Source organism: Geotrypetes seraphini, chromosome 2 (genome assembly GCF_902459505.1).
Source record: "Geotrypetes seraphini chromosome 2, aGeoSer1.1, whole genome shotgun sequence".
In the NCBI taxonomy this organism is placed as follows: Eukaryota; Metazoa; Chordata; class Amphibia; order Gymnophiona; family Dermophiidae; genus Geotrypetes; species Geotrypetes seraphini.
Genome location: NC_047085.1, coordinates 225,834,944 through 225,862,278, shown reverse-complemented (window position 1 = coordinate 225,862,278; position 27,335 = coordinate 225,834,944). Strand labels below are relative to the sequence as shown.

Genomic DNA, 27,335 nt, shown 5'->3' with positions numbered 1-27,335 from the left:
AGACCTCCTAAAGCAGCAGCGGTGTCAGCGCTTTCTCCCCTCCCCCATGTGTAGCATCTTTCCTCCCCTCTCACCCATTCCCTTGTACAGCATCTTTCTATCCCTCTCTTCCATTCCACTGTGCAGCAGAACCCCACTGAACTTCCTACTGTGAGACTGACATACCGTACCTCAGTGATGCGGCAGAGGAAAGGCCCTGCTGGGGAAGACCATGAAACAGCCCTTTCAGAGCGCTGCTGCCACGGCTGTTTTTGGAAGCCTCGGAGGTATGGTATGTCAGTCTCACGGTGGGAGGGTTGGTGGGGTTCTACTGCACAGGGGGGATGGGAGGAAGGGAGGGATAGAAAGATGCTGCATAAGAGGATGGTTGAGAGGGGAGGAAAGATGCTGCACATTGGGGGGGGGAAGGAAAGAGGAAGAATGAGTGGAGAAGAAGAAGGGAGAGATGATTGTTGTACATGAAAAACAATAAGACATCCCCCCAAAATAAGCCCTAATGCATTTTTAGGACCCAAAATTAATATAAGACCCTTTCTTATTTTCGGGGAAACACAGTAGTAGAAAGCATAGCAGTAGATCTGTTTTGATTTGCACAAGAAGATTGTATTTCAGAATTATAATGCGTGGCCACTACTTTTTGCATGACCCCATCTATTTCACTTTATCATATATGTTTGAGACAATCAAATTTCGATAATTAAAGTACATTATATTAATTGCATGCAAAGTTGTGTTTATCTGAATATTTCTGGGGAAGGGGGTCTATAGCTTTCATCAGATTCTTAAAGGGGTCTGTGACTCAAAAAAGGTTAAGAATCAATGCCCTAGAGGGAAAGCCCTGATGCTGTCTTAATAGCTGCCAGTGACCGAGGCAAGGTTGAAGGACCCAGGGGGAAGGAGGTGTTAATGGACAAATGTTGAACTCACAGAGGGGGTAGAAGAGAGAGTGAGCAATGCTGGATTTGGGAATAGAGAGTAGTGACTCAGATTATTGGCTTAACATTAAAGACTCCCTTTACCCCTTTCCCTTTCTATTAGTTTCATGCAATATATCCTTCCCATTTACCCTTATATAGCATGTTACGTCCGTATTGTTTATGTAAGTCTGTTTCCCACTTTTCTAAATATTTTTTTTAAATACTTTTTAATTCTCTTTATATAGTACTCCCCTGAAATTCATGGGGGTTCCGTTCTAGGAACCCCTGCAAATTTTTAAAAACCGGGAGGTAGAAGAGGGCAGCTGGAGCGCCGGTGAGTGAAGAAAATAACTCACGGTCTGCTCCAACCACCTCTTCCTGTAGTAAAGTCAGTCTACACCAGTCAGGAACTGCTCTGACACGCAACTCCTGATTGGGATTTTCTGTGATAGCCCGACTTTACTACAGGAAGAGGCGGTCGGAGCAGACCACGAATAAGCGAGTTCGCGAACTGTGAATTCGTGGGGGAACACTGTAATTGTAAACCGCTTTGCATTTTAAAAGTGGTATATCAAGTCCAAATAAACTTGAAACTTTCTTTTAGAATGTGCCCGATTGTGTTTTCATTATCTGGATTTGTTTCTCCTGCTCTTGGAGGTTTTCGGGATTTTTTGTTATCTCTTCCTCTTAGTGAGTTTCTTGTTGTTTGTCACCTTTTGTATCGTTGGCTTTGGTTTCTCTTTCTTCCACCTCAGACATGTCTTGAATAGGATGTCTTTCACCCTCTGGCCGTGCACATTTGCAGGCAACTCGCAGGTAGCGCCTACTTTCAGGTTCAGTTTATCAATCCACCTGGAACAGAGAAGACATTACATTAGAGATGGGCTGTCAGGTGTGACGAAATGTTATTCACCGATAATAGTGTGCACTCTTTCTTGTTGGTTTGCACATGTGTGCACTCTGCAAAGAATGTATATATTTGTTCCAGGATGAAAAAAAAAAAAATCTAACAAATTGAAATTTTTGTGACTGCCCCATCCCACATAAGAACAAAAAATTGACCCTGATGGCTCCAAGAGAAAAAAAATCAAAAAGCAACAAAAAATACTGTGGAGAAGTGATGTTCTTGATATGAACTTTATTGATAAATGAACTTGACAATCCACATGAAAAATTCTAGGACATAGTACACTGAGAGCCTTGGACACAACACGGTCCATGTTTTGACAAGAATGTCTTCCTCAGAGGTTAAACTAATCAGTCCAAATATGCTAGTCTGCAGTAACTCTGTGTATTTGGACTGATTAGTTTAACCTCAAGCTCTTATCTTAGGACTTATAGGGACCCCTGAGGAAGACATTCTTGTCAAAACACAGACCGTGTTGGGTCCAAGGCTCTCAGTGGACTAGGACCTAGAATTTTTCATGTGGATTGTCAAGTTCATTTATCGATAAAGTCCATATCAGGAACATCACTTCTCCACAGTGTTTTTTGTTGCCCCATCCTACATTATATTGGGTTAGACCAGGAGTTGGCAACGAGGGCCGGAAGCCAGTCGGGTTTTCAGGATTTCCTCAATGAATATGTATGAGATCTATTTGCATGCACTGCCTCCCATTGTATGCAAATGGATCTCATGCATATTCATTGGGGAAATCCTAAAAACCCGACTGGATTCTGCCCCTCGTTGCCCACCCCTGGGTTAGACCAACCTCTGGAATAATCTGATGGCCAAAGGTTTGTAAATGATAGCCTGAAGAGAACAAGGAAGAGCAAGTACTAGTAACCAGGACCTGATACCAACTGTGACGGTCTTGTCCTGGCTTACAGTTTTTAGTTCATTTTTTTAATATTTCAAAATAAGAGAGATGAATTACAGTTGTATATAATCAGAGAATTAACAGAACCAAACTTGTAATGGCCTTCTGAGCACTAAGCTGTGCTGTTACAAGTTCAGTTTAGTTAATTCCCTGATGCAGCCGCGAGGTGAAACGTCAGCCATTGTCAGTTGGGCCGTCTCTTGTCAGTTTCACGTTTGATTTTAAAAGATAAGTGTTAAAATTCCATAACTTTAAACTGAAATTTAGAATGTGAAAATTCATTTGTTATTTAATCTGGAGGTTTTTTAGCCTATGAAGTAACTACCCTCTCTAATTGTGAGGAGGGTTTTCTCCCCGACAGGGTTCTGAGGCTTTTTCTTCTAGTACAGTATATCCATATATACTCAGCTTCTTGGGATGTTTTGAAATAATGGGGTTCTTCAGGGGTCTGTGTTGAGTCTGCTTATTTTTAACATATTTATCAGTGATCTAGAGATGGGAATGACCAGTGAGATAATTAAATGTGTTGTTGACCCAAAGTTGTTAAATCGCAATAGGATTGTGAAAAATTGAAAGAGGATCTTGAGAAACAGGGCATCAAAATGGCAGATGACATTTAATGTGAGCAAGTGCAAAGTGATGCATGTGGGAAAAAGGAGCCTGAGCTATGGCTACGTGATGCTGGGTTCTATGTTAGGAGCCATCGTTGAGGATAGAAACATGATTGCAGATAAAGGCCAAATGGCCCGTCTAGTCAGTCCATCTGCAGCATCCACTATCTTCTCCTCTCCCTTAGAGAATCCCATGAGTCTGTCCTTGCTTTCTTGAATTCAGACACAATCTTTGTCTCCACCACCTCTACCAGGAGACTATTTCATACATCTACCACTCTTTCTGTAAAAAATTATTTCCTTAAATTACTCCTGAGCCTATCACCTCTTAACCCTTTCAGGACCAAGGGACATATTTGTCCCATAACTTTAAAATCCTATAAATTTTGATTGGGATAGTCTACAGTTCTAAATTTGATATGTACGGATTCCATATGATACTGCCTTTATGTAAACAAACTGGTTCCGACATTCATTCATTAGCGTCGTTGCCAGATTGACGAGAAGATTCACTTGCCACACTGTCCATAAGCCAGAAGTTTGATTTAAAAAAAAAAAATAATGATATTTCACAAAAAAAATCAATTTTTTGGCATCTGCAAGCCCTTTTTACCATAAAAATGTCGTCAAAACCACAAAAATTGGCCTACGATCCTTATGGTCCTGAAAGGGTTAACTTCATCCTATGCCCTCTCATTCCAGAGCTTCCTTTCAAATGAAAGACACTCGCCTCATGCATATTTATGCCACATATGTATTTAAACGTCTCTTATCATATATCCCACCTTTCCTCCAAAGTATACTGTATGTTTAAACTGTAACACGCCTAGGATTTAGGCAGGAAATACATTTAAAAATAAATAAATCTTATAAATCGATAAAGGAATACTTGCCATACTCAAGCTGACTCGTTTCCATTAAGACATCCCTATTTATAGGGTGAGTAATTTTAATACTATCGTTTCAACCATTTTGCCCAGTAGAGACATCACTCTCACCAGCCTACAATTTTCCAGATTACTCTTGGAGGCCTTTCATGCCTGTTTTAAATGATAGGCTACAACTACCAATCGGCTTTTCAAGACTTCCACAATGGAGATGCGTGAGATTGTGGGAGTGTGTGGCGCAGTGGTTAGAGCTACAACCTTAGTACCCTGAGGTTGTGGGTTCAAATCCCTCGCTGCTCCTTGTGACCCTGGGCAAATCACTTAATCCTCTCATTGCCCCAGGTACACTAGATAGAGTTTGAACCCGCCGGGACAGATAGGGAAATATGATAAAACACCTGAATGTAAACCACTTAGGATATAAGTGGTAAATAAATAAACACGGATTGATTTGCATGTACCGCTTCCATTGTATGCAAATAGATATCATGCTCATTCATGGTAGAAAACTGAAAATACAACTGGGTTGTGGGCGTGGCCCTTGAGGACTGCTGTTGCCTATGCCGGCTTTAGGTGATGAATTAAATTTCCAATTTAGAATCAGCTGGGTACTTGTAACAAGGACTGGACAAGGTTAGAGCAGGGTATTGGACTTGATGGACCTTGGTCTGACTCAGCGTGGCTTGTCTTATGTTTTTATATTGTCTAAGTGCAGATCTGATCAATAAATTCAGCCCCACTATTGAAAGGAGAACACTGGTTGTCAATTTCATTTCGAATCCCATTTAAGTTATTAACAGTGGTACGTAAGATATATTATTCTGGACTTCCATTATTTCTTTCTCGATTGTTGATTCTGCTTTTATGTTGTCTAAGTTGGGTACAGTTTAAGTTACACCTTTGTGTTCTGTGTTACTGTTTACTTGAGAATGTCTGGGGACCCTGTCATTTGGCTGCAGTGCTGTGGGCTGAGCTGAAGGAACAAGGTTCCAAATGTATTGAAACAGGGTTACCAGATAGTGTTGGGTCATCCTTGACCACAGTGTTCCCTCTGAGTGGCTTAGTATGTGCAAACTTTTTTCATGTGAGCAACAAGGTCTAAAAATCAAGTTTTGGTCCCAGTATTAGCAATACATTTCTGTATGTACCACCAAAAACCAACACATACAGTCATGTGAAAAAATTAGGACACCCCATGAAATATTCAGTTCTTTCTTAAGAAATGTTCACATATTGATGTCAAATCTTTTATTTTTTCAATGTATCTTTGGAAAAGAAAGTGATGTAATTGCAGGAAAACAACAAAACTTTTCCTTGATTTACTCATGAAACAAAAGATATCCACAAAAATATGTTTTCTAACTGAGGAATAAATTAGGACACCCTACACCCTAATAGCTAGTGTTACCCCCTTTGGCTGAAATACAAGTTTCAAGTTTATTAGGAGACTTGATAAATCGCTTAATCGGATATTCTAAGCGATGTACATTTAAAATTTACAATTTAAAAAACGAAAAACAATAACAATGTAATACATTACAGTACATACAATTTTAAATAATAGCTAAAATACTCTAAATTTAACATTGTTAAACATAAGGAATGGAGGGATGAAATGCAATTTTTAAAGTAAAGAAGAAACATTGAGGGAAAATACAAAAGGGATATAGTTAAAACAGGTCTAACCAAATAAAATATAATTCATAAAGCATAAAATTATGTTGAAAAGGCATCTTTAAAAAGGAAAGTTTTTAGCTCAGTTTTAAATTTTCCAAGGTCTTTCTCCTCCCGTAAAGTAATAGGGAGGGCGTTCCATGTTTGCGGTGCCGTACAAGAAAAAATAAATTGTCTCCTCGTATTAATAATTTTTAATGATGGAATCGATAGCAGATTTTGTTCGCTAGATCGTAAAATTCTCTTTGCAGAATATGGAATAAGTGACCTATATAAAAAAGCAGGGGACTTGTTGATCAAAGTTTTAAAGATAATTATGCATAACTTATAAGTGATTCTGTAATTAACAGGAAGCCAATGCGCCTCTTTGAGAAGTGGTGTTACATGATCAAATTTCTTAGAATTATTTATTAATTTTATTGCCGTATTCTGTATAATTTGTAATCGTTTTATTTCATATTGTGCAATTCCTTTGAATAAAGAGTTGCAGTAATCAAGTTTAGACATCACCAAAGAGTGAATCAGTATAGTGAGTGATTTAGCACAAAGAAATTTCGAGATGGAACGAATTTTACGTAGTCTATAAAAAGTGATTTTCACAATGTTACTGATATGATCATGGAAATTAAGTTTATTATCAAAAATTACCCCTAAAATTTTTATATTTTTAACTAATTGTAGGGGAACATTATGAATTGAAATCGGATGAACAAGAGAAAAATTCTCTTTCCAGGGAAATAACATAACATTGGTTTTTTTGATATTGAGAGCCAATCTGTTTTTGTCTAGCCAATGATGTACATGATCTAGTTTCTCATTAATAGACGAAATTTCAATTATATTATTATTATTTAGGGGGTGTAATAATTGTATATCATCGGCATAGGCAAAAACATGAAATCCTACAGATTGGCATAATGTCATCAGTGGTGCTAGAAAAATATTGAAAAGTAAGGGTGAAAGAATAGATCCTTGTGGAACCCCATGAGAAATTTGAGATGGAAGGGATGAAGAATTATTGAAATTAACTATTGATGTACGCTCACTAAAGTAAGATGTGAACCAAGCTAGAACTTCATCTGTAACCCCAATAGATTGAAGTCTAGCAAGGAGTAATTGGTGATCAATTGTATCAAACGCTGCTGACAGATCAAGAGAAATTAACAGCACCGATTGATGGTGATCTAAGAAATATTGAATTGAAGTTGTCATTCCGAGAAGAGAGTGTTCCGTGTTATGGTGTTTTCTAAAACCGGTTTGATTCGGATGTAACACATTAGTTTGTTCTATAAACTCAGAGATCTGGTTGAAAACAATTTTTTCTGTTAATTTAGCCAAGAATGGAATATTAGATATTGGTCTATAATTAGAGAGTTCGTCTTGACCTACATTTTTATCCTTAATAATTGGATGGATATATGATTTTTTCCAATTTAGGGGAACTGTATGTTGATTTAAACTCTCTGTAACTAATATATGAATCATAGGTCCAAAGATTTTAAAATATTGTTTAAGAAGTAATGGTGGTATTAGGTCAGCTTTTGAACTTCTGATATTCAGAGTTTTTAGAACAATTTCTATCTCATTTAAACTAGGCATTTTGAATTTCGAACACTTGGAGGATAACATATCTGAATTAGCCTGTTCAGAATCACTTATAAGTGGAAGATTTATAAATGACTTCCTAATATTAATAATTTTCTCAGTGAAATAGTCAGCGATTTCCTGGGCTGTAGGGACTGTGCCACTAGAATCATTTTGTATTTTTTTATGCGATGTTATTTTGTTAAGAATGTTATAGAGAATTGAAGAGTTTTTAGCTTTGAAAATCTTTTCAGAATAGTATTTCATTTTGGTTTGATTAATTTTTGTTTTATATAATTTCATATGATCCCTGTATGTCGAAAGATTTTTCTGGGAATTATCCTTCCTCCATCTCCGTTCCAGAGATCTTAATTGTTTTTTAAGGAGTAAAAGATCTGCGGTGAACCACAGGTTACTAACTTTACGAGCAGAAATGACCTTATTTTGTATTGGAACAAGTTTATTTAATGTAGTTTGAATGGCTATATTCCATAAGTTGGTTAAATCATCTATTGAGGTAGTAGTTGATTTTGAAAAATCTAGTTTAAACGTAGATTGTATTGTATCATATGAGAGTTCCTTAAAATTCCTATAGGAAATTGTTTGTCGTGTAGAATTAGGTCTGGTATAAGGGCTAACAGTGAGCTGCAGTGAGACGCTTCTTGTAGCCATCTACCAGTCTCTTGACATCGGTCTGAGGAAAGTTTGATATCGATATGTGAACATTTCTTAAGAAAGAATTGAATATTTCATGGGGTGTCCTAATTTGTTCACATGACTGTATATGGTAACTGATCTAGTTTAATTCATTTTTATAGTTTCATTTTGTTTGAAAGTCAGGTTGGTATTTTTGTGAGTGACCACCACATAAAATTTATGAGTTATCACTTGCACGCGCCGAGTAAAGGGAACATAGATCGACAAATTAAGCCAGTTTTGGATTTGCTGCATTGCATATATGGAATTATAGTTTTTATTCCCCTTAATTTTCCTAGAAAATCAGAGCTACAAATTGATGTATGCAATGTGTCAAACCCCAGGACTGGAACAGCCTGATCCTGATAATCTGCCGTCATCTGCTGACACCAGCTGAGAGGATTACTGTATGTACTGGACTCCAAGTGGGAAGGGAAGTGACTTCCAGTACAGAAGTGACTCCTGCTGGTGGAAGAGTGGCCTTGACAGGCCTAGAGGAGACTTCCACTTCAGCCTTATCTTGTGAAGGAACTTGAAGTTGTAGAGGTCAGTCATTTGGGCAGAGGGTAATGAGGCTTAGAAGCAGGAAAATAAGATTAATATTAAAAAGGAGACATAATGAGACTGAGTGATATCAGATAGTGGCAAGAATACACCTTTGTTCAAGAAAGAGCAGGTGTAGAAATTAGAAGGAAGGTTACCACAGCTGTACCCCCCTGCAAAATCACTCTTGATAGTCCTGATACCAAATCATGGTTTCCTTTAGGCCAGTGTCTCTCAAACCTTTTTAGCTCTGGCACACTAAATGGAGCAAATGTTTTGCTTGGCACATTATAATTTAAATTATAAAATTACAAAACCAACAAAAAATTAAATTTGAGAATTATTTATTTAAAGTTCTTTAAGCTATGTATGGGTAATTTTAACAACAGTGAAACTAGAAACATAGAAACATAGAAAAAAGCGGCAGAAAAGGGCTATAGCCCACCAAGTCTGCACATTCCAAGTATCCCTCCCCCCTGAGTTTACTCCCTTAAAGATCCCACGTGAGTATCCCATTTTCTCTTAAAATCCGTCACGCTGCTGGCCTTTATCACATGGAGTGGGAGTCTGTTCCAATGATCCACCACTCTCTCGGTGAAGAAGTACTTCCTGGAGTCGCCATGAAACTTCCCTCCCCTGACTTTCAGCAGATGCCCTCTGGTGGTCGAGGGTCCCATGAGCCAGAAGATATCATCTTCTGACTCGATGCGTCCCCTGATGTACTTATACGTTTCAATCATATCTCCCCGTTCTCTTCTTTCCTCAAGTGAGTAAAGCCGCAATTTCTTTAGTCTTTCTTCATACGTGAGATCCTTGAGCCCCAAGACCATCCTGGTGGCCGTTCGCTGTACCGACTCGATCCTCAGCACGTCCTTTCGGTCAAGTCCCTTATGAATCTGAGGGATCCCTGTCAACATGGATTCACTAAGGGCAGGTCATGCCAATTCAATCTTATCAGCTTCTTTGACTGGGTGACAGGAAAGCTAGACTTGGGAGAGTCTCTGGCCATAGTGTACTTGGATTTCAGTAAAGCGTTTGACAGCATCCCACACCGTAGACTATTAAACAAGATGAAATCGTTGGGGTTAGGTGAGAAACTAACGGCATGGGTCAATGATTGGCTGAGTGGAAGACTTCAGAGGGTGATGGTCAATGGCACCCTCTCTAAGACATCGGAGGTGACTAGCGGAGTACCGCAGGGCTCAGTCCTGGGACCATCCCTTTTTAACATATTCATAAGGGACTTGACCCGAGGGCTTCAGGGAAAAGTAGCGCTGTTTGCCGATGACGCCAAACTGTGTAATATAGTGGGTGAAAGCAATCTCACGGATGGTATGGCGCAGGATCTGATCAAGTTGGAAAACTGGTCCTCGACATGGCAGCTGGGCTTCAACGCAAAGAAGTGTAAGGTGATGCATCTCGGCAGCAGAAATCCATGCAGAACATACACCTTGAATGGAGAAACACTAGCTACGACCTCAGAAGAACGGGACTTGGGAGTATTCATCAGTGCAGACATGAAGGCTGCCAAACAAGTAGAGAAGGCCTCATCCAAGGCAAGGCGGATGATGGGATGTATCAATAGAAGCTTCGTCAGCCGTAGACCTGATGTCATAATGCCACTGTACAGAGCCATGGTGAGACCTCATCTGGAATACTGTGTGCAGTTCTGGAGGCCACATTACCGTAAAGATGTACTTCGAGCTGAGTCAGTCCAGCGAATGGCCACTAGGATGGTCTCCGGACTCAGGGGTCTCTCAAACGAGGAAAGACTGGGCAAGTTGCAGCTCTACTCTCTAGAGGAGCGCAGGGAGAGGGGTGACATGATTGAGACATTTAAGTACGTCACAGGTCGTGTTGAGGTGGAAAACGACATATTCTTTCCTAAGGGACCTTCAGTCACAAGGGGGCACCCGCTCAAACTCAGAGGAGGGAGATTTGGTGGTGACACCAGGAAGTATTTCTTTACAGAAAGGGTGGTGGATCACTGGAACAAACTACCGGTGCAGGTGATCAAGGCCACTAGCATGCTTGACTTTAAGAATAAATGGGATATCCACGTGGGATCTCTACGTGGGTTGAGCAGCACTCTGACTTAACAGGGTGGGACAGTAGAGTGGGCAGACTTGATGGGCTATAGCCCTTTTCTGCCGTCATCTTTCTATGTTCTATGTTTCTATGTTTAGTGTGGTCTCCAAAACTGAACACAGTACTCTAAGTGAGGCCTCACCATGGCTCTGTACAACAGCATCATAACTTCAGGTCTCCTGCTGACGAAACTTCTGCGGATACATCCCATCATTTGTCTTGCCCTGGAGGTAGCCTTCTCCACTTGATTGGCAACCTTCATGTCCTTGCTAATGATCACTCCTAGATCGCGTTCCGCCGTGGTCCTAACCAAGGTCTCACCATTTAGTATATAAGTTCTACGCGGGTTTCTCTTACCCAGGTGCATTATCTTGCATTTTTTAGCATTGAAGCCTAGCTGCCAAGTAGTCGACCATTGTTCCAGAAGCAGTAGGTCGTGTGTCATATTATCAGGTAATAAGCTTCTGCCTACTATGTTGCAAAGTTTGGCGGCGTCGGTGAACAGTGATACCCTTCCTCTAAGTCCCTGCGTCATATCTCTTATGAATAAGTTGAATAGAATCGGGCCCAGGACCGAGCCCTGCGGCACTCCAATGATCACATCCGATACTTCGGATGGGGTACCGTTCACCACCACCTTCTGAAGTCTACCGCTCAGCCAATCCCCAACCCATGTAGTTAGAGTGTCTCCTAATCCTATCGATTTCAGCTTGTTCAGTAATCTTCGATGAGGGACGCTATCAAATGCTTTACTGAAGTCCAAATATACCACGTCCAGTGACTCTCCGGCGTCCAGTTGTCTAGTAACCCAGTCAAAAAAGCTAATCAGATTAGATTGGCAGGATCTTCCCTGGGTGAACCCGTGTTGGTGTGGATCACGCAGTTTTTTTTGTCTAGGATTGTGTCAATATTCTGTTTGATCAGTGTTTCCATGAGTTTACACACTATAGACGTGAGACTCACTGGTCTGTAGTTTGCTGTCTCTGTCCTGCAGCCCTTTTTGTGGAGTGGGATTATGTTGGCGGTTTGCCAGTCCAAGGGGACCCTTCCTGTGCTTAGGGAAAGATTGAAAAGAACATATAATGGTTCAGCCAGGACTTCCCTTAACTCCCTGAGCATTCTGGGTGTAGGTTATCTGGTCCCATAAAATTGCTAATCAATGCGATGGAGGTGCTTGTTTTTGAGTGCAAATGAACTCAAAATGAGCAAACATGCATTTCATCAACCACCATCTGCAGTCGTTTCTTTCATTTCTGTCAGAGCTGAAAATTCAAGTTCGCAAAGATAAGAAGATCCAAATGGTAACAAAGCCTTGAGTGCCTTGTTGCTCAAGTTAGGATAATTACTGCATATAAAAATAAAACTAAAATTACTTGCCATTAGTTTTCAAGGACCAATCATGTTCAAGAATGGTGCTTGTCTAGGCGGTTGTATCCTTACACAGATGCTCATAACATTAACAGACTCTTGCATAGTTGAGGTACTGTACAAGTCATCTATTTTAGTGTATACTTATGAAGGGAATTTTTAAAATAAAGAGCTCCTTTTACGAAGCCGCGTTAGGCTTTTTTTATCACCCGCTGTGGTGGTATTAGCTCTGAAGCTAATAGAATTCCGATGATAATCGGAGCTAATACTGCTGCAGCCAGTGATAAAAAGTCTTTTTTTTAAAAAAATCTTTATTCATTTTCAAACTTGCAATAAGTGTGTCAATATGTTAAAACAGATTAACAATAAGTATATCACTTAATAATTATCAATAGTACAAATGATATATTCTTATCTCCCACCCTTCCCACCCCTTCCTATTATATAATCAATACCTTGTATAATATGTAATCATAAAATTACCCCCCTCATAATTGAACCTGTATATTTAAGGGAAAAAATGTCATCTAATCAGTACAATATTTTGTTAATGTCTCCCACACATCTTGAAATTTCCTAAAACATCCTCGCTGTATTGCAATAAATCTTTCCATTTTATAAATATGACATAAGGAATTCCACCAGAAATTATAATTTAATCTACTCCAGTTTTTCCAATTATACGATCAATCAATTGCGATAAAAAGTCTTAACGTGGCTTAATAAAAGGGGGAGGGGGGTGGGGAAGGAAAATTCTGGAATGTCTTGTGGCACACCCGGAATGCCTTCGAGGCACACCCCTGTGCTGTGGCACATAGTTTGAGAGATACTGCTTTAGGCCTTACTCTTCACTATGCAGGGCTGGCTTTAGAGGTGAGGCACTAGCTACAGCAGTGCTTCCCAATCTTTTTATGTCATGACTCCAAAAGCAGGTTTTGGGACCCCCATTTGGTGTCCTAATCTGCAATATGGAAAGCTTTGAACTAGAACAGTGGTTCCCAGCCCCGTCCTAGGGGACCACCAGCCAGTCGGGTTTTCAGGATGTCCCTAATGAATGAGAGAGATTTGCATACCTGTCACTTCCATTATATGGCAAATCTCTCGCATGCATATTCATTAGGGATATCCTGAAAACCCGACTGGCTGGTGGTCCCTCAGGACAGGGCTGGGAACCACTGCTCTAGTTTGATTTCCTGGTAGACGGTGTGTTTCCTGCTTGTCAGCTGATCCCGGCTTGTGTCGAACCCTGGGTCCCTGCTCGAGTCATGCTTAGTTTACTGGTGAAGTTGTGATGTTGTTGAGCCTTGCAAACACAGCTCCTGAAGACGCCAGGTGGCAAAACACAGGGCTCCTTTTACTAAGCTGCGTTAGCGATTTTAGCGTGTGCTAAATTGCCACGCGCACTAGAAGCTAACGCCACCATTGAGCGTTAGTTTTTACGCATAGCGCGGGGGTTAGTGCGCGCTAATCGGCAGCATGCACTAAAAACACTAGCGCAGCTTAGTAAAAGGAGCCCACAGTCTTGTGTTGAGCTGAATGCTTTATGAATTGAAGAACAGGACCATCATGAGGACAGAGGGGCCTGCCGGTTGTGTTTAAGAAACTGTGATTTTCATGTGCTAGACCAGGGGTGTCCAACCTTTTGGCTTCCCTGGGCCGCATTGGCCGAAAAAATATTTTCTGGGGTCGCACAAACACTAACATTAGCTGATGAGCAAAAAAAAACGGTTGAGCAGGTCTCAAATTTGCAATCACAAATATAGAAGATGTATGTATCTAATAATAAACCTTCATTAAAGGGACACTGTGGAAAGGAACCCAAAAAAGCAGTAATACTTACCCTGGCTGAGTGATCATCCACGTGCACCGCTGACAGTGGGAGCAGCCACAGGCTTCCGCATCCCCATTCTGATGAGCAAGGATGCGTGGATGCGTGCTCCTGGTTTTCCCATTCACTTCTAATACAGCTATGGTGAGCCTCTTCAGGTGTGAGCCTCATAAGAGCGGGGGTGCTGAATCAGCTGTCAGGAGCGCACATGGAGGATCGTTTAATCAGGGTAAATATTACTGCTTTTTTGGGCCTCCCACTTTGAGCTTAGGCTCCCTCAAAATGAACATCTCCCCTGTTGTAGCTAGTAGGGATCCCCCAAGCCTCACCAACTGACAGCCACCTCCTCCCCCTCCAACTTCCCAAGTTCTGCAGCTGGCAGCAATATTGCAGAGCGGCTGCCTTCCCTCCTCCCTGCCTCCCCCCCCTTTGGCTTTCATGCATGCATGACAGCAGAGGCAGCTTGAGGATGTTGCCATTGGTTGCAAAGCTTGGAGATTTTGAGTTGCCAGACTGGAGGAAAATGTCTTCAGTTGGCAGGGCTTGGGAATCCCCACTAGCTCAAGTATTTATAAATTGTACTCAGGCAGGGAGAAACTTTGGTGCCCATCCACTAATTTTGGGCTTGTCCCTCCCCCAAATCAGCTGTATATGACTAAGCTACTGAATACAAAAATAATTGTGATGCGCATATCCCAAAGCTAACATATTCTAGTTAATAAATTCAAAATAAAACCATTTTTTCAACCTTGTTGACTGGATATTTTTGTTATTCCATCATCTTGGTCCCAGTTTCTCTTTCTGTTTTTTCTCTATCTTCAACTAATTTTCTTTCCAGTGTCTGCTGTCCATTTTTTTTCTCCTTTTCTCTCATTCCATTTCCTTCCTATGCCTGTCTCCAATGTATTGATTTTTCCTTTTCAGCTTTCTTAACTTTTTTTTTCTTTTTTGCCTCTGTCCACTCAAATCTTGCCTTCCTTTCTCACCCTTCTTCTTTTTAAATGTTCAGCTACCTCTCAATTCTCCATCTTCTCTCAGTCCCTAGCTCTCCCATTTCCCATCTCACTCCTTTCCCAGTCTCCTGTTCCCTTCTATCTACTTCCCATTACCACATTTCTACCACTGTATTCGCTGCTCTCACTCATCTTGTCTTCTCCATTTTGACCTCATCCACATGGCTCACCACTTTAAGAATCCCCCTCTATCTCTCCTCTGGTCAGGCTCTAATTCCTTGTCCTTTTCTTTCCATCTCCTAGCATCTTATCCCAGCTCTCTTCCCTCCTGCCGTCCTATGGGTCCATCTCTGCTCCTTTATCCCCATGGTCCAACATTTTGCTCCTCTCTTTCCTGGTTTTCTTCTTTCCTCCCCCACCTTGATGCTGAACAATGAAATGGAGGGGAAAAAAAGAGAGATGCTGCATCTCTCTATCTCTCTGCCTTCCATCCACAGGCCTAATATTTCTCCCTCCCTCCTTTCCATCCCCAAATCCAACTTCTCTCCCTTTCTCTTTCCAACTTCCCCATCCCATCTCTCCCCCTGCCTGCCTTCCCCCAGGTCCACCATTTCTCCCTTTCTCTCCCCAACAGTTCTCCCTTCAAGTATCTCTTTCCCTCTTCCTCCACACCACCCCAGGTCCAACTTTTCTCCCTTCAGACTATTGCCCACCATCTCTCTATCCTGTTTTTGGCCATAATCTCTCTGTCATCTGTGTCTGGCCCTATAAGCTCTCTCCCCACATCCAATCTAGCACTTCTTTTAATACCCTCCCCCTCTGTACTTAATAAAAAGTCCATGAGGCTTCCTCGGCTCAGTATGTTTTTCCCCTTCTCTCTCCCCAATTGCACCATCTCTTTCCCTCTCTCAGACACCCAATTCTCCCTTTCTATTATCTCCCTCACTTCTGCCTCTCTTTCCTTCACTCCCTCCATTCTTCCATCTTATGGCTTATGCTCCCCTCTATCTTTCCCTTCATTCTGTCTCCTTCACTACTGCCCCCAGCCCTCTCTGCCTTCTCCTGAAGGGCTACTGCTGCTGGTGTCTGTAACTCCCAGTTCCTTAGTCCGTTGATTTTTTTTTTTTTTCATCATTCTTTATTTAAACACAAATAGGAAAAACACAAATAGGAAACAAGAAAAACACAAGGATCCCAATCTCCTGAAAAGTAACAACCAAACAACAATGTCCCACCAAGCACAAGAACTCTTGAACATTTTTAAGAGAACAAAACAAAACCCCCCTTCCCCACCCCCACCCCCTGAGAGACAGCTCAATGACTCCCCTCCCCTTTACCTTCCCCAACCACCTAAAAGACCAAGTGGAGCCCCCAACTCCCTATATCTAAGCCACAGCCCAACCACCCAGGAATCCAATCACCGCCCCCTCCCCCATCACCCCTCAGTTCTAGCAAAATCCATTCCCTCCACTGCGAGAAATCAACCCCATACCTCCTCAAATTGCTGCCAGCGCCGAATTAGTAAAGCAGGGTAGGCACCATTGAGCTCTTCCAATGAAGGGTTATCACTATCCAGGCAGCCGTGAAGGCCAAACGGGCCAACCAGTCCTGTGTGTCCTCCACCCCCCCAGGCAGCACCCCCAACAATGCTCGAATGTATTTACCGTCTTGCCGGGTGCCTCGGTGATGCGGTGTTTTCTGTCTTGCCGGCACCCTCCTCCATCTTCCTGCAGCGTTTGCTGAAAGCCGCGGCAGCGGCTTCCATGCGCTTCCTGTAGCTGATCTGGAAGTGTTCCCTCTGACGTTGTGACGTCAGAGGAACACTTCTGGGTCAGCCGCAAGAAGCACATAGGATCCGCTGCCCGCGGATTTCAGCGAACAATGCAGGAAGCTGGAGGAGGGCGCCAGCAAGACAGAAAACATCGCATCACCCTCGAGAGTGAGCGGGGCCACACAAAATACTTCTTGGGGCCGCGGGTTGAACACCCCTGTGCTAGACTGTTGTGCAACTCTCAGTTTGAAGCCTCTCTGACTAGATGATCATGGACTAATGAACTCATGAACTAACCAAGATCCAGTTTTAGATAAAAGTAATCACAATGACTGTAGTATGTGTGTGAAAGTTGGGAAGTGAGTGTGAGTGATTAAATTATTCTGATATTTATTAATAAACTAAGTATTGGTAAGTTGTAAAAGTACTGTAATGAAATGAACTCTGGGAGATAAGATTAAAATTGAAAAGATTAAAATTGAATTGATTCACCCTGGCTATGGATCTCCTCTGTTCTTCTTGTGGTTTCTGCTCTTTACTTTTGGTTGTTTGTTCTTCGTTCTTGGTGCTGGGGGTTTTTTTTTGTTTTTTTTTTTTGGGGGGGGGGTTCTCTCTCTTTTGGGGGCTTTGGGGGGGGGGGAGAGGCCTTGATTTTCTTTTCAGGGCTCATCAAAGTACAGGGCTCTGTTTGCACGGTATTTTGGCCTATGCTGTCCGGGCCTCTGCAGTGGTGCAGGATTGAGCTTTTGCCTGTTATTGGTCTTGCATAGTGTTGTTTCCTATTTCTGGGACTGGTTTTGGATGGGGGGTGGGATGGGGAGGGGGTTGGGAGTGGGGGAGTTGAGGGAGTTGTTGTACATTTTCTGCACAACCTGTTCCTTCTTTGCTGTGTTTCTTTCTCTGTTCAATAAAAATTGATTTCACTATAAAAATTGAATTGATTCAGATAACACTTGTTTGTATTAAATATTTAATAGCTAGTTTTAAGAATTTGAGTTATCCAATAGGCAGTTATTTAATTAACTGAAAAAACCCTCAAGCTTAGGCTTTAGGTTAATGCATATTTATTAGGGATATCCTGAAAACCCGACTGGCTGGTGGTCCCCCAGGACAGGGTTGGGAACCACTGAACTAGAGGAACTGACAGCTCTAACTCACCATCTTGTCCTTCACAGTGATGGGAGCTTATTCTTTCAGTCTTGTCACTGTACTTTACTTCAGCATTCTGTTGAAGGTAGTTCTAGTACCTTCTATTAAATATTAAATGTATAGCACTGCATACGCCTTTCAGCGCTCTAGAAATGATAAATAGTAGTAAATGAGAATAGGCTCTTCCTGTTTCTCATTATCTGCCTCTTGGCTTTCTATGCCAGGTTATTGGTTTAGTCTTAACTCAAATGTAATAATAATCCATGTAAACTCATTGGTGATATTACCTCTTCCACTATGAACCAATTCTCCTAACAATGCTCAGCCTTTGAAATCTCACAGAATCATATCCTGGACTGATCATGCAGCAGGCATTGGAAATGGGAGTGTCTACCAAATCAGCTGCCCACTTACCTGCGGAGGGGGAGTAGCTGGCAGTTGCATACAAAGGGATTATTGTCCAAGTTGATGACCTCGAGCCTGGTGAAATTGTTCATACTGGGCAGGTTTGGCAGTTTGTTATTCTCCAGATACAGTCTTCTAATCCCAGGCCCAATCCCAGCGAAGGCACCAGCGGCAATCTAAATGAAATAGGAAAAAGGTCAGAGAGAGAGGAAAAAAAAAAGAATGGATGAAGAAAGAGAGGACAGTATCAAAATGCAGGATTAGGCATAGGGTTACCATATGCCTCCAGAAAAAGGAGGACGGATTGAGACATCTAGGTTTTATTTTCATTCCTATCAATGGAAGTAAAACCCAGATGTCTCAATCCGTCCTCCTTTTTTCTGGAGCCATATGGTAACCCCAGAATTAAGTGCACTCAGTGCTGTACCAGGAGCTGTGAAAGAGATGGCCCAAATATGGAGGGGTACAAAAATTGGTACCAGCTCACCATCTCCTCTCATTAGTAGTGACAAAGTAGGTAGAGCACAGGCCTGAGTACACCTGTATTTCTTCTTCCTTTGAAAATGAAACTGTAAAGTATAGTACTCTCAATAAGGAGTAGCCGCAGGTAACCCACTAAAACAGTGTGTGTGTGTGGGGGGGAATGTGCTTACTGTAGGCACGGGGACAAGGCCATCCACCGCTTTGTCCCTGCAGTTAAGGTTGCGTCAGAGGAGAAGCTTCCGCCCACACACACGCGACTGCAGGGCGGCACAGGCAGGCTTCGCTGGCATCAGTTTATTTTCTAAATCACCGCAAAGGTTAAGGGGGAGGGGGAGGGAGGGAGATAGATTTTGCCGGAGGTAGGGAGAGAGGGAAGGGGCCGCGCAGGTAAGGGGGAGGGTAGGAGATTCTAGGGCCGCTGAAGGGCAGTGAAGTAGCAAGAGGGAAGGGTGGATGCTGCGGCGATGGGGCGGTGAAAGGGACAGCGGGTTCAGAGATGGGGCAATGACAGGGATGGTGGTCCGATGACGGGGCAGTAACCGGGGACAGATTTTTTCCCCGTGTCATTCTCTAGTTATAATTTCTAAATATCAATTAAAAAGAAAAGAAGAAACCCAATACTTTTCCCTCATTTGGTAAAGACAGGCCATATCAGAGTCTGGGCACTAAGAGGCCTGTAGGCTTTGGTGGGGGAGAATGCTAGAAACAAGTATGATCATTAGAGGCAAACAAGAAGTTCTAAAAAGAAAAAGTATAGAAAGATTTCCAAAAAACTTTGTTTTCCACTCTATGAACAGTAACTGACTGATCCTTCTTCACTAGGGTGAGAGTTATTTGACTTCCACAATATCCGGCACTTATTTAGATTTCAGGAGACATTTGAAAACATATCGGTTCATCAAGTATATCGGAAACTAAGGGCTCCTTTTACTAAGCTGCGATAGCGGTTTTAGCGTGCGCAGAATTACAGCGTACGCTAGACGCCAATGCCAGCATTGAGCTGGCATTAGTTCTAACCGTGTAGCGCAGGTTTAGCACACGCTAAAATTCTGTGCGCGCTAAAAATGCTATCGTAGCTTAGTAAAAGGATCCCTAAATTGTGATGTACCCTAACCCCAGGACAGTTTTAAGTGACTTCAAGGCAATTACAAAAGTTGTAGAGTTGCCCTGTAAAACCCTAAACAGGGGTGGAAAACAAATTAACCTCATCCTGCAGTTTCTAAAACAGCAGGAGGAAATTAATAAGGATTTAAGGAAAATAGTTAAGTATAATATTTTCTTAAGTAAAATTCAAATGTGTTGGTAATCAAAATAATCACAAAATTTTAAGAAATAGTACAATAACAATTTTAAACTTGTGTTCTATATTTCTGTACAGTAAATCCTGAATTGTCAGAAATATTAGTCACCTTTAGTCACAACAGATCATTTCAAATAAGTTAACACTTTTATATTTTAGCACTGAGCTCAATGTGAAAATGGGACCATTAAGAGTGATTCTTTCTGTTGATGTTTTTTTCTTTTTTTCTCTCTTCTTCTGTCTTGCGATGAGTAGGGTACCTGCTTGATTGTAGTTCTTCACTGATGCCTACTGACCTATTTTTAATAAATCATTAAAACAAACAAAAATAACCCTATATCTTCCTAAAGAAAATACTGAAGAGTATATATCTTTTCAATATAGCTGTTCTACTGACCCTAACTAATTAAAAATAAACAAATAATTAGGGAACCCTAAACTGAACCCACCCTTAGCAAATGCAAAATTATTTAAACACTCAAGCAGTTAAGACATCCCCCAAATACTTAAAATTCAATCTCAGTTCTCATCAGTAAGCCATAAGACAGTCACATTCCGATATCACCAATCAATTTAGTAACTCCAAATTTTAAAAGCTTTTCACGCTTATTGATATGAATATCAAGGATTCTTTTATAATAAAAGGAATAAACCACCTTTGGCTACCTTTAAAGTGTTTAACACAACTCAGTTTACATCAGGGGTGTCCAACCTTTTGGCTTCTCTGGGCCGCATTGGCTGAAAAAAATGTTTCAAGGGGCCGCGCAAACGCTGCAGCAAGACAGAAGGGAGCCGGCATAATGGTAAACACCCAGGGGCAGCAGAGGAAAACACTGCATCGTCCTCGACCAGGGCCGCACAAAATACTACATGGGGCCGCATGGGCCCTCGGGCCGCAGGTTGGACACCCCTGGTTTACATCAAGAGAGCACACATATAAAACTCATAATAGACGCTGTGTAACGATCACCACAGCACAATGATGGTGAGCACAATATAAAATAGTTATCTTGGTGGAACTCTGTGTGCCATATATATAAAATGGAAAGGATACTAGCTGTCCAAAAAGGAAATTATAACAAATTTCAAGATGTGTGGAGGCCATTAATAGAATATTGTAAAGATTAAAAATATTCTCCCCTGTATAAAAATTTTAAGACATCAAGGGGGGAGGGGCGGGGGTATTTTTGATTATAATTGAAACAAATCATTTTCATAAATAAATAAGGGAGGGGGGTAATATTTTATATTATGATGATCAATTATAGGATTTCAAGTGTATTTGAAAGCTCAATTGATAAATGTCAATATTGTACTTGATTTAAGATTTGAAATGAATAAAGATTTAAAATAAATAAATAAAGTAGTTATTTAAAGTTGTTAAAGAACTAGAATTTTAAAGTTACTAGAATTTCTCTAATAGTTAAAGCAAACACATTATACTACACAGTATGAGCAGTCCAGTTCTCTCAGCAGGACTGTCAAAATATCAGTTCTAATCACAGTCACACACAAAAAGCCAAATACATTCCGTGGGCTCTATGTAGTTACCTAAACAAACTCTCACCCCCTCTTTTACTAAGGTGCGCTAACCGATTAGCGCGTGCTAAACGCTAACCCGTCCATAGACTAACATGCACGCGTTAGTGTTTAGCGCACTGTAATCAGTTAGCGCACCTTAGTAAAAGAGGGCCTTAGTCTTTAAAATTTTACCAACAAACTACCACAGTGACAAAGGCAGTTTCCAGCACACAGCTGCCTCTTTCAAAGTTCCCCTCTAGAGAATGACACGGTGGTTGTTACCCGCGGCTAGCCCGCCATAACGGTGACCAAAAAAAAAAAAGGTCACCGTGAGATCGGGGACAAGGCCATTCACCGCCCCGTGGAACGGTGAATGGTTAGCACACACGGTGAATGAGCATTGGATCCGGCAGTTCCCTCTCTCCCGCCGGCCATGCATCTCCCTTCCACCCTCCTCTTCCCTTACCTTTTCTTGTTGAAACTGGCAATTTCTATAAGGCTATGAGCTGTATTACAGCCGGAGCCTTGAAGTTGCGTCGCGTTGCCTGTTGGAAAAATCTCCTCTGACGCAACTTCCTGTTTCCGGTTGCATCGGAGGAGACTTTTCTAGCAGGCAACCCGACGCAACTTCAAGGCTTCGGCTGTAATACAGCGCATAGCCTTATACAAATTGCCAGTTTCGCCACAAGAGAAGGTAAGAGGGAGGGAGCTGCTGGACCGCATGAAGGGTGCTGGGGGTGGGGGGATGGAGAGGAGAAGACACTGAAGACGGGGACGGGGCGGTGAAAGGGAGAGCGGGGATGGTGACGGGGTGGTGAAGGGGACGGCAGAGACGGGGATGGGGCGGAGAAGAGGATGGTGGTCCGGGGACAGAATTTTTCCCCGTGTCATTCTCTATTCCCCTCCCAACCAGCTTCAGCTGTCAGCTCTAGAATCTTGCTATTGCAACAGCATCAGCTGATCTCTGCCAGAAGCCGAACAGCAGAGGACATTCTTTTAAAACCTGCAAATGCGAAGCTAGAAAGCCACAGCAAAAACTTTCAAATCTCTTATTTTAATTTTCCCCATGAGCCCCAGGATTCATATATTTTTAGCCCCTTAGGGGTTACAGTAACAACTTTCTCTTTTGTAAACCGCACAGAGTTTCACAGTGTATATAAGCAGAATGTTATGTCATGTTAAGCTGAACTAGGAACTGACACCAGATTTGCTGCTCAGCAATTAAGCAGCATTAACAATACCTGAATTCACAGTTTTTGCTGCTAAAGTAACTATAGCCATTGCCTCCTGAGATTTACCTTTTCCAGACCCAGGTTATCAAGGTACAGATGCTGTAGAGAACTTGCAAGTGGCAGGAAGGTTCCATTTCCAATATATTTGATAGGGTTTTTTGACAGTTTTAACTCCTCAAGCATGGGCAGGTTTAGCAAAGAACTTGTAGGTATTTCAGAGAGAAGGTTCTCATCTAGGTGGAGTTTCTCTAGCCCTTCTATACCACACAGTGCTAAGGGAGCCACATATTTAATGTTATTTCCTGTCAAATAAAGCCAGTGCAGCTTCTCTGCTCCAGACATGTTGTCATCAGAAAGGAAACTGATGGAGTTATACTGCAAATGGAGAGCAAAGAGATTGGGTAAAAGTTTGAAAGCTTCTTTGGGAACCTTTGGGAATCGATTGTGATCCAGGTAGAGGTACGTGAGCTGTGGGATACCCTCAAATGCAGCACTATTAATGGCGGAAATCTTATTGTTGGAGAGATAAAGATAAATCATTTTCCTCATGCCGAGAAAGGCTCCTGGCTGAAGCTTAGTAATGTGGCAGTTCTGTAGATGGAGAGAGACCAGGTTCTTCATATCGGAAAAGGAGTTTTTGGGAACTGTGTGAAACTTATTCCAGCGCAAATCCAGAAGGTGGGTGTTGGCCGAGAAGCCTTTGGGGATTTTGTGATGGCCTTGGTTTTCACAGCTTACATGTAACAGATCAGGCCTGCAGAAACAGTTTTGAGGGCAAGGTGTAGATTCTTCAGTTGACATTGTAGGGGCAGGCACATGATCCTCTTCCACCTCCAGAATATTGCTAGCACACTTCAGATCTATGGCTCTTAATGACTCAAGGTGCTCCCCTCGGAATGAAATTGGACTTGAACAGACAATATTAGCCTGAATTCTGGACTTGTCTGCCCATTCCTTAAAAGGGCGCATGTAGCAATTGCAGTGGATTGGATTACCAGTCAGGTTGACCATTTTTATCTGTTTCAGTCCAGTCAATGGCTGCATCACTTTCAACTGGTTATTCTGAAAGTCGATGAGAGACAAACTGGGGCTCTTTTCAAAAGCTTTGTGAGAAACATCCTGAAGAGCCATATCGTTTAAGAAAAGCTGTTTCAAAGAATCCATTTGGACTGCTTCCTCACCTATAAAAGTCAAAGGATTCCAACCTAGATCCAATCGGATGACACCAGACAACTTGGAAAGAGCTTCGGTTGGCAAGTATTGGAGCTCATTATGATCAAGGCTTAGCCTTTTAAGTGTTGGCAGGCCAACGAAAGCCTGGTCTGCCACAATGTTTAATGTGTTATTGGACAAACAAATCCATTTGACTTGCTGTAGTCCTTGAAAGATCATGTCGGGAAGATAGACCAAGAAATTATCACCCAGATTCAATAAATTGAGGAAGCCCAATTGACTAAAGGCTCCAGGCTTGATTTCTTCTAGGCGATTCTTCTCCAGAACAAGCTGCTGGAGAAAGGACAATCCATCAAAAGACTCTTGGTAGATAAATGCAATGTTGTTGAAGGCCAGGTTGAGGTACACAAGACGTCCCAAACCCCTGAAAGCACCTTCCTCAATGCTTTCAATCTTGCATTTCTGCATGTTCAGATGAGTGAGATAAGGGATAGGACGGAAGGCACCTCCTGGAATCATTTCGATATTGTTGTCATGGATATCTAATTTATTAGTAAGCTGAAAGACATAAAATATTTATTTTTTATCATATGTAATTTGTAACTTCATTTTTATTACAAACATTTGAAAAAATCATTTCAAAATACTAAAAAGCTTGCAGTTGGACAAATCCTCTTCCCCCTTGGTTGGAATTATGCATACAACAGCTATAATCAAATATATAGTTCTATAATACATTCGTAAAGGTAAACAAATCATCAACCCCTGTGTTATCTAATATATTCTGCTTTTTGTTTCAAGTGCTTGGTTATATCCTTGCCAAAAAAGGTAATACTTTCTTGAATTTTGTAATAGAAGGCTTGCAGAGTTTCAGTAGATTTGATTAAGAACAAGAGTTTTGTTTTTTTTAATGAGCTGGGGGGTTTCTTTTAAATACCTCAGAGTTTTTAAAATGGGCTCTTCATAAGAATGTTTTTTCATTTAATGAAAAGTGTATAACATCTTTGCAACTACCCCTATGATCTTTTGTGATTTTATGATGTTGAGATAAGTAGAAGAAAATATTTTGTCAGCAAATATATATTTCCCTGCGTCTGAGCCATAATAAAATCAGGATTTGAGTTTCCCTTTTTCTTTCTAAACCAGGGGTCCCCAAAGTCTCTCCTTGAGGGCCAAATTCAGTCAGGTTTTCAGGATTTCCCCAATGAATGTGCATTGAAAGCAGTGCATGCACATAGATCTCATGCATATTCATTGGGGAAATCCAGAAAACCCGACTGGATTCGGCCCTCAAGTAGGGACTGTGGGGACCCCTGTTCTAAGCAATGAATTACCACCAAATTAAGAATGTGAGGGTTAGTTCTGCTAATTTACTTCCATGAAATTCACTACAAAGAGAGCAGGAGTATTTTAATTTTCCAAGGGCCACATAAATATTTTGGTCTCTGAAAATGTGCTACATCAGTAGTGCTGCAGTTTCCTGGACGCTGGTGCAGTGGTTAAGGCTGCCACCTCGGCACACTGCTCCTTCTGACCCTGGGCACATTTTCCATAAGAGCCATAGAAAACATGTGGTGTTTATGAGCAACAATGCAAAATAAAGGATTAAAATGTAACACCACCTTTATTTTTGAATACCATAGCTGTATGGAATAGATGAGTGTAAGATGGAACAACAATATTGCAAAAAGTGAAGTGGGGGAAATATAAATAAAGTAGTGCCAAAAACTCCACTTAAAGGTAGCTGAGAGTCTGCTCAAATGGAAGAAAAAGCCTCAGGTTTTATTGGCAAAGCTCAAGTTCAAACCACCACCTCCACATCATTGGCTAAAAAAACTTCCATAGAGTGACAACTCGTCGCTGAGGTTTAAAATAATTGAGAACTGAGATATTTTGCAACTGAAACCACTGTGTTTAAAGCAGTCTGTTAAAATGGCAGCGTTTCACAGCACTAAGCCGTTTCTTCAGGGTTAATATGACCTTGCTTGAATCTTCACAGTGACAGTGTTGTGCTCACGATCTCACCAGTTGTCAATCTATGGAAATTTTTTAGCCAATGATGTGGAGGTGGTGGTTTGAGCTTCAGCTCTGCCAATAAAACCTGAGGCTTTATAAAATCCTGTTTCATCTATTATCAATCCTTATGCTCAAATACCTAATCTTAATCAGACCTTACATATAGGCTAGAGAATGACACGGTGACAAAATTCATCACCATTCCCTTCCCTGCGGGAAATAATCCCATGTCATTTTTTAGTGTCTATTTCATCATCAGTCCTTCTACACCAGCATTCTTCAAAGCAAAGCTTGCGGGTCAGTGGTTGTGGCCATTCATACTCTGATTCTTCCCTCTCTCCTTAAAGAATGACATGAAGATGGTTTACCGCGGTTATCCGCGGGGACAGGAAAGGTGATGAATTTCCCCTATCATCTACTTTAGGCTTAGTAAACTATATTAATCTGGATGTTGAGACTGAATGTGAATGACTATACTATGTAATCCAGGTAAGAGTGAGTGAAGGTAGGCATCCATGAAGGTTGGGCCTTGAAGCTAGAGTTCAACTTGACCAACCAGCACAACAACATAGTAACATAGTAACATAGTAGATGATGGCAGATAAAGACCCGAATGGTCCATCCAGTCTACCCAACCTGATTCAATTTAAATTTTTTTAATTTTTTCTTCTTAGCTATTTCTGGGCAAGAATCCAAAGCTTTACCCGGTACTGTGCTTGGGTTCCAACTGCCGAAATCTCTGTTAAGACTTACTCCAGCCCATCTATACCCTCCCAGCCATTAAAGCCCTCCCCAGCCCCTCCTCCACCAAACGGCCATATACAGACACAAACCGTTCAAGTCTGCCCAGTACTGGCCTTAGTTCAATATTTAATCTTATTTTTTGATTCTAGACTCTTTGTGTTCATCCCACGCTTCTTTGAACTCAGTCACAGTTTTACTCTCCACCACCTCTCTCGGGAGCGCATTCCAGGCATCCACCACCCTCTCCGTAAAGTAGAATTTCCTAACATTGTTCTTGAATCTACCACCCCTTAACCTCAAATTATGTCCTCTGGTTTTACCATTTTCCTTTCTCTGAAAAAGATTTTGTTCTACGTTAATACCCTTCAAGTATTTGAACGTCTGAATCATATCTCCCCTGTCTCTCCTTTCCTCTAGGGTATACATATTCAGGGCTTCCAGTCTCTCCTCATACGTCTTCTGGCGCAAGCCTCCTATCATTTTCGTCGCCCTCCTCTGGACCGCCTCAAGTCTTCTTACGTCCTTCGCCAGATACGGTCTCCAAAATTGAACACAATATTCCAAGTGGGGCC

General features: G+C 41.6%; 1 protein-coding gene across 3 annotated transcripts in view; it reads right to left on the bottom strand.

The window, feature by feature from the left end:
* Nucleotides 1-486: 486 nt before the first annotated feature.
* CHADL (chondroadherin like) overlaps nucleotides 487-27,335 on the bottom strand; it is a 45,578-nt gene continuing 18,729 nt past the window's right edge. For 2 of the 3 annotated variants that reach the window (XM_033935059.1, XM_033935058.1), the window contains exons 3-5: nucleotides 22,897-24,561; nucleotides 18,304-18,470; nucleotides 487-1,769 (exon numbers count right to left, since the gene is read on the bottom strand). In XM_033935059.1, coding sequence (XP_033790950.1) covers nucleotides 1,592-1,769; nucleotides 18,304-18,470; nucleotides 22,897-24,561 — 2,010 coding nt within the window. In that variant the 3' untranslated portion in view covers nucleotides 487-1,591. Of the gene's footprint in view, nucleotides 1,770-18,303; nucleotides 18,471-22,456; nucleotides 24,562-27,335 lie in introns of those variants that run through there. The other variant, XM_033935060.1, reaches the window with a different exon arrangement.